Source organism: Grammomys surdaster, unplaced genomic scaffold (assembly GCF_004785775.1).
Source record: "Grammomys surdaster isolate TR1022 unplaced genomic scaffold, NIH_TR_1.0 262, whole genome shotgun sequence".
Classification (NCBI taxonomy): domain Eukaryota; kingdom Metazoa; phylum Chordata; class Mammalia; order Rodentia; family Muridae; genus Grammomys; species Grammomys surdaster.
Genome location: NW_021604703.1, coordinates 4,067,204 through 4,075,180, shown reverse-complemented (window position 1 = coordinate 4,075,180; position 7,977 = coordinate 4,067,204). Strand labels below are relative to the sequence as shown.

Genomic DNA, 7,977 nt, shown 5'->3' with positions numbered 1-7,977 from the left:
ACAGAGGAGAGGCAGCAGATAGTCCAAATGCTATACCAATCCCTCACAGCCCTCCCAGGCTTCAAAGAAATGCAGTTCCCGGGAACTTCAAGCCCCACTGCCCACCCACTGAGTGCAGAGCAACACAGACAAAATATCCCAGTAGCTTTGTACCGGCTGGGGAAGCCATAGGCTCAAAACCCAGTGAGTGACCTGGGGCTGCACCACTTCCCAGCCCCAGAATTGCTCTGGATGTACTCCAGGAAAACCATCCGAATGGACACTGAAGTAAAGAACAGGAAGGAGAGCCATGGGCTGCCTGGGCTGCACTCTGTCAGAGCCCTATAAACTGGGAGCCTCTGGGTGCAGTGCCAGGGAGAGGTCTGTAGACGGCTCAGCGGCCAGAAACAAGAGGTCTCCGTTATCCTTACAAAACCTGATTTCCTCACATTCGGTATGAGGGCTTTGTGTAGGCTAAACCTTTGTGGTCGTGAGCATGGGGTGGGGATGACTTTTAGGAACAGCACACCCTACCCAAAGACCCCCAGAGCAAGGCAGAAGCTAGGGAAAAGCCTGGCGGCCTGAACCCTATACCTGCAGGATTCAGACATTCAGAGCACTCTGGCTCAAAGCAGACGCATAGCCATCTAGACTGGAAACCATCTGAAGGCCCATGAGCCACCCCTGGGCCCAGGAGAACCAAGACCAACCATGGCCAGTGCACGCCCCCACTAACTACCCGCACCTCTCTGGCAAAGCTGCAAATCCACATTCTACTTCTAGAAGGGTGCTTGCTAGTCTATAGTCCAGAAGGGAAATCAGGAGACATTAAAAGAAGGCTACAATTAAGTGCCCTGGACAGCAGTGGGTCTGATGAGCTGCCATGGCGAGGATGGCCAGCCAAGGCCTGAGGAAGACTGGCAGGAGACTCCTAGAGTAGACACTTGAAGTAAGCTCTAACTGAGGAAGAAGGTGGTATTCGTGTGAAGAGCTGAGGACATAGGTGCAGAAGTCTGAAGTAAGGGGAATCTTGTACAGGTGAGCCCCACAAGGACATGGTTGTAGAGGGAGGTATTGGTTCTTGATTGTGTCAATAAAAAACGTGGAAGCCAATCGCTGGGAGAAGGGGAAAAGGTGGGACTTCTGAGTCCCAGGAGAAAGGGAAGGGGATGAGAGGGAGGAGAGAGAGACAGTGGAGCAGAGAGAGCGGCAGACATATAGGTCTCAGAGTACCTATAGCTTGTAGTCTCCACTGTGGGTGGAGGTTAAGGAGGATGGGGCAGGATATTCTTTGCCCAGCCACTGAGTTATCTAGCTAGTTTTTAAATATTAAGGCTGTCTGGTGTCTTCCATCCGCAGCGACTAAGGTGGGAAGGAGAAAGGGCACAGCCAGGATGGTCGTTGGTGGCTTGCCGGAACTAGCCACGAGAGGTTGAGGGAACTCAGGCAGAGCTCTTGAGAAAGAACTAGCATGTTTTAAAAATGACACAACACACAGGATACTGACTACTTTGAGCGGCAGGGAGAAGATGGGGAGTCTCAGCACTACGGCTATGGTCTATGGTTTAGACTTTCTCCAGGAGCAGTGGAAGCCCGAGTGTTTCGAGGCAAGAGATGCCATTCGACCCAGAGTCAAGTTCCTAAGGAGCCCTTTCCCTATGGCATCATCGTGGGTTGAGGTACGGGTCAGAGAGGGAAAGGCAAGGGACCCTGGGGGAGGAATCTGCTGCCATCTTGAAGACAGCAATGTGTGGATACTGGATGTGGGTAGCATGACTAAGTGAAGAACAGGAAGATCTGGGATGTATCTGGAGACACATCCCTGAGCCACATAGCTGTCCAGAGGGAGGCCCCGGTGCATGCTGGACCCTTCTTTGTCTTCACTAGTTAAACCAGCAGCTTACAACACTGCTCACTGGGATCCCTCACAGCCCATGCTCGAGCCAGCTCGAGCCAGCTCTGCCTAGCACACCCATAGATGGGCCCTTTTTTTTTTTAGATTTAATTTATTTTATGTATATGAGTACACTATAGCTGTCTTCAGACACAGCAGAAGAGGGCATCAGATCCCATTACAGATGGTTGTGAACCACCATGTGGTTGCTGGGAATTGAACTCAGGACCTCTGGAAGAGCAGTCAGGCTCTTAACCACTGAGCCATCTCTCCAGCCCTAGATGGGCCTTCTAAAATAGCTGGGAATTTCCAGGGATAACCCTGCTTATGGTCACGTGGCATCCTGGAGCCCAATTCTAAACTCCCTATAACACGCTTCATTATGCTCTAGACTGGTGCCCAGCTACCGTTAAGATCTTTAGCAAACCCTCTCTGTAGGGGAAGGCTGATACTCACCCAGCTCCAACAGGCAGCCCACAGGCAACAGCAGTCCCCTCCTTGGCTCCCAGGGGTCCTGCTGAACCCCTCTCTCCTGCTCCCTTAAGGGTTCACTGCATGGCTTTCAGCCTGGACCTCAACCAAGGAATACAGAGGGGAGCCTAACAGCCAGGGGCCCAAGTATGAGTCCTGTGTCTCCCTTCTGGAACATATATTCAAGTACCAGAGCGCTATGGGACTAGGGACAGGAAAACGTGGCCTCTGCCACCAGCAAAAGCTTCAGCTTAAAAAAAAAAAAAGTTTAGCCTTAACTCTCTTACATCATTGAACACACCACTGTAAAGTGTTTAAATCCATGGCTTTTAGTAGCTATGTGAGGCAGTGCAACAGTCACCCTGATTTCATTGAAACATTCATCACCCCAGAAAAACCCCATAGCCACTAGCAATCAACACCCCCCACCCCCATTCTCACCTACCTGCAACCCCTAAGCTGTTTTGTCTATCTGATCTGGATATTACCATTTGGATGATTTACCAATTCATCCAGATGGTAAAAGGCTCTTAAGCCTTACAGGTCATAGGCTCCAACAAGAGCCTACAGAAGAGCCCAAAGACTCATGTTGCCTCTGTCCTGTTTGGGACAGCACTGTCACCTGAAGCCACTTGCCGGCCCCAGAACCCAGCCTAGGGCACCAGCTTGGTCCCCTCCTTCCCTAACCCAGCTGTTCTGAGTCTCAAATCAGAGGAAACAAGATAAAAAGCAAACAGGGACCTGCTGCCAAGCCTGAGAAGATAACCTGAGTTTGATCCCTGGGACATACATGCTGTAGGGAGAAAAACCAACTCCCCCATGTTGTTCTCTGACACCCTACACCATGCACCCATGTAACTGCATGCATGAGTGCACACACATACACAAATGAAAAACTACACACATCCATGGCTCACGACTGTGGCTACTAGCTATCCATGGCTATTGGCCTAGGCCACTAACTGCCTATAAACCTACAGGAGACACTTCATCAAAGGGTCAACTTTGACCAATTCTCCGTTCCTAGAGAAGGTGTAAAGGAAAACAAATACCAAAAAAAGCTACTTGGGTAGGGGATGAGTCTGTGTTCTGAGGCAGTTGGCTATGGTCCGTCATTTGGCTCACTGCTCTGGACAAGGCTCAAGCTGACCTGTTTAGATAGATGTCTCTGATGTAACTGTGTGGCCATCCCACTTACAGGGCAGAGGAGGTCCCTGGAGCAGACTTACCCTGGTACCTAGGAAGGCCTACCCACTGGTCATAGGCATCTCAGCATAACTGCTCATCTCCTGTATGGCCCCAGGCAAGGCTGGGCAAAGGGAGTGGAGGCCTATATCCAAGGCCAGTTGGCAAGTAATGGTATATTGTCTATCTTCCTACAAAGGAGTGTGGGAAAGATCAGCCTTGGCAAAAGGATCCCTGCCCCCAAGGTCCTTACAAGGCACTCCTTACCTGTTAAGAGATTGAGGGTGTCTTTCCCAGCACCAGTCGTGAGCCTTGAAGTCAGGTGACAAATGTGCTCCCCCAAACATGGGGTGACCAACTTTTGCTTTATAAAAACAAACTATACTTGGAACACCCACACAGTTCTTCATGAGTTGCAAGTTACTTTTACTTTTTTGACTTTTATTTGCCGTGTGTTCTCTCAGGTTTGCTAGAGACTCTCTCAGGGCAGGAAGACGGCTTAGCAGCTAAACCCACTTGTGCAAGCCTAATGGTCTGAGGTCCAGCCTCAGAACTCATGTCACAGTGAAGAGAGCCAACTTCAGTTATCCTCAGGGTGTGCTTACCCTCATATACACACCACACACACGCACACACGCCCCAAATAGTCTCTCTACATCCCTGTACATCTATGTCTCTAACTCAGCATCCCTCCAGCACAAGCCCCTGCTTCTATCTTTGTTTCTTGCCCTGCTCAGCAATGCCATGGCCAGGAACATTAGTACCAGAGCCTGCTCTTCCCTTCCCATGTCACCAGAAGGCAGTGGTGAGGGCAGTGGCTGAGGAGGAGGGCAGGAGGACGGTGACATATAGTTATCCATCTTGTGCAGCTTGAGAAGGACCCCCCGCCAAAAGCAAAATACCCACAGCCCTAAGCCAGGTGAGGGGTCCTGACTGGGAATCCAGCATCCGCCTGCTCTTGGGCCTATCTGAGCCCCATCCATCCCCACCTCCGGTAGCTCTGGGCATCTTTTGTCTCTGGCTAAATCTGTGAGTAAACCTCCAAACCACACTGCCCTTGCCCCATGTTGCTGTGGAGTCCTGATGTCCACCTTGCCAGCAAGGATTCTGGGGGCTCTGCCTAGTCATGGTTACCACAGTGAGCCTAGTCTCAGCCCAAACAATGCTTGCCAGTGACTTCAAAGTGGTAGGTAATGCCAACTGGCCCCCAGATGGCTTTACACTCATTAGAGGATTTTAAAAGGTTATCTTTGTTAAGCATTGTTTGTACAGGGCACAAGTGGCACTGTCAAGTGGCAGTGTCAGGAGCCAGTCACCTCTTCACATACAAGAGAACCATCTCATCTACCAAGTCATCCCAGAGCAGAAAGGCAGGCAGACAGACCACACGGAAAATGTGCTCGGCTTATAGGTGAAGAGAGGAGTCCATTTCTAAAGCCTACCAGGTCTCCCACTGCTAAGTGGCCTAGACTCCATAACCTATCCCCCTACCAGAGAATCTTAGCCAGAGCTTGTTTCTAGAGAACAGCCTGCACCTATCTTCTCACCTCCCACGAGCTTCAATAGGAAGAACCACGATTCTTGTAGTCAACCCAAGTCTTCTGCATGGGTCTGCCACTAGCCACCCAAGCCTCTAGCCTGGGGGGGCGGGGGGGCTCCAACCTACACTGGGCTCACAGCTATACCCAACAGACCTCCGTGCTTTCTGTACATCCTAGTTCCCCACTGAGGACAGTCTGGAATCCCAGTGGTTTTCAGAAATCCCAGAACTTTTCAAAAGTAGTATCTGGCTGCTACCCAGCTCAGAACCAGCTCTTCACACTTTGTCTGCCTCGAAGGGCCAAAGGCATGGCTCATGATGAATACAGCCATGTCACCAAGCCTGACACTGATTCATGGAGCTGACCCCTAACCAACACCCTGATCTGTAGGACATTTAGCAAACCCTTCCTGGTGTGAGACCAGCCCAGCCCGCTCAAAACCTACACCATGTGGCAAGGGTCCTCAGTAAGGGCTCATACATGGCCAGTAAGAACACAGTGGAACTGGGAAACGGAAAAGATTAGGTCTCCTACCCAGTTTTCTCACACCTGAGCTTCTTCGCTTCTCTGGAGAAAGCTAACCGCAAAGCTCTTGCTCAGAGCACACACATCACGCTAGGGAAGGGCATGGGCTCAGTTCAAAAGCTCTCAGAAGACCTCCGTCCACAACCCCACCACCGTCCAACAGAGGCACCTGCTTGAGCAAGTTGGGGAGACAAAGGGCAACAGCAAGTGAGAAAGAGTGGAACCCAGGCACTCCTTCAGAGATCTCCTTTTGGGTCAGACTCTTCTGGGTGTGAACTGGCTAAGAGCATCTAGGAATTTTAATTTGGGCAGAGAAGTCCCTTTTCGTCCAAGCTTCACCTGTGTAGACAAGTAGGTAGCCAGCCCATTACAGGACCTGGCTGCTTCGGTCACTTACCAGCGGGGGTTGAGGCTGGGGATGCTGCCCTGCTCCCGAGGCCGGTGGGTAGTGCATGAGCAGATTGAAGGCAGAGTAGACAGTCTCTTTGTACATGCCACTGGCACACTCCGGGGCCTTCAGGCCTGGAAAAACCACAGCTGGGTCAGACACAAGCCCAGCCAGCTGCTCCTAAGGGCTAAAAGCTGTGTGCTCCAGAGGAGGAAAAAACTGCCAAGGAGTCCTCTTCAACTTGACAGGGAACAGGGACCTCCGAACGGGTGGGAATATCCGCAATGCCAAGTTTTTGAGGAAAGACCCCGAGTTCAGACCTCCACTTAGCGGCCGGGATTTGACTTCCCACCCCACCCTCCTGCTTGGGAACCTTAGCCAAGGCTTGCTCCCCAAGGCAAAGGATTAGTCAGTCACCTGGGCTGGAGGGGAGGCGGAGATGGCGGGGGTCTGTTTACTCCTATAAAGGTCAGGGCACCGGAAGTGACTCCAGCTCAGCGGCGCCCGGGAAACCCGCCCCCCACACCCCCACCCCGAGTTCTAGCGCCTTCCCCAGCCGCGCAAAACTCACCGTCCTCTAGGGACTCTGGAAGTTTGTCCGAGAAAAGTCTCTGCGAAGTGTGCTCTCGTCCCAGGGCCTGCAGAGCGAAGCAGAGGGGCCATGAGGGGCGGAGGGAACAGGAGGGGCTCCAGAGATGGAACCCACGAGGGCCGTGGCGCGGGGGTGGGGGGGCGGGTCCGCAAGATACGGACTCGGGACGAGGTCCTCCGGGGAGGAGCGGGCCGGGCTCACCTCGGGAGCTCCCTCGGCTTCTCCATGTACTCGGACGCCGGGACCCGGGACCCCGGCGCCTGCGGCCGCGCCTTCAGACTCATTCACCAGTGAGGACTTGAGCTCTGCCAGGTCCCGCTCGGGGCCCGCGGCGCTGTCGCGATTCTTATCGTCCTGTTCCTCGCCTTCGTCTTGGAAGGCCAGCAGCTCGTCAGGCGCGCCGAGGTCGTCGCCTGCGCCCGCGCCGCCCCCGCCCGAGTCCAGCTGCGGCATGGTGCGCTGCGCCCGCCGGGGCGCCGGGTGCGGGGCGCGGAGCCGGCCCGGGAGGCGGCGAGCCCAGGGTGCGGAGCTCCGAGCCCGGAGCGCGGCGGGCGGAGCGCACGCTGACTCCGCCTGAGCGGCCAGTGGGCGCGGGGCGAGGGCGCGGGGCACAGCCGCTTTGGGAGCTGGCGGGTCGGAACATCAAAGGCACCGCGGGCAGCGAGCCGGGGGCGGAGCGGGCGCCGGGGCGGGGCCGCGGTGGGAGGGGCTAAGGCCCCAGACCCCGCCCTCCTCTCCCTGGAGAGACCGGGACAAGCCCACTGGGCATAATCTTAAAGGGCTCGCTCTCCCAGAGTTCGTCTCTAACCTGAAATCCATTACTAAACAGTGTAACTCCACTTCCTTAACTACAAAACAGCCACAACTTGCGCCAAAGTTGCGGAGAATAGGGTTCCTTAGATCCTGGGAACCTGTGGGTGGCTTGGAACCTTGGTGTGAACAGCGTCCTTTGATCTGAAGGCTTCCTAAGTCCCCGGGCTGCTAGAAGATGGACCCTGACACACACACCTGCTCCTTTCACCATCCCCGTGCCGACAAGGGACCTTCTTCCAGACTGCCTACCCACGTAGGCACAAGCATTCGCGCCTCACACATTTACTGAGCGCCTGTCTGTTGCATGTACAAATTCAAAACACCGTAAATATATGACATGTGGCGGCCCGAGGTGAGAAAGGATCGTGGCCACTCACGTGGGTTCTCCAGCCCGCTATGACTAAGTTCGACGCCTAGAACCAGAACCTGCTGTCCAGGAACTGAGACTTCCGGCGGCCACGTGGGCCACGGGATACTGTCTTGGGGTCTTTAGGCAGCTGCTCACTCTGGGAAGTTGCATCCGGAGCCCACTGACCCTGACACTAGTTAAGGCCTCGTCTTCAGTGGCATCTCCTTGGCACCCAGAGTC

The 7,977-nt window shown here is 54.0% G+C and overlaps 1 protein-coding gene across 3 annotated transcripts in view; it reads right to left on the bottom strand.

The window, feature by feature from the left end:
• The window catches only part of Tcf7 (transcription factor 7), a 30,874-nt gene extending 23,846 nt beyond the window's left edge, over window positions 1-7,028 (bottom strand). For all 3 annotated transcript variants that reach the window (XM_028775856.1, XM_028775855.1, XM_028775857.1), the window contains exons 1-3: window positions 6,777-7,028; window positions 6,555-6,621; window positions 5,993-6,117 (exon numbers count right to left, since the gene is read on the bottom strand). In XM_028775856.1, the coding sequence (XP_028631689.1) occupies window positions 5,993-6,117; window positions 6,555-6,621; window positions 6,777-7,028 (444 nt within the window). The remainder of the gene's footprint in view (window positions 1-5,992; window positions 6,118-6,554; window positions 6,622-6,776) is intronic.
• Window positions 7,029-7,977: the final 949 nt, after the last annotated feature.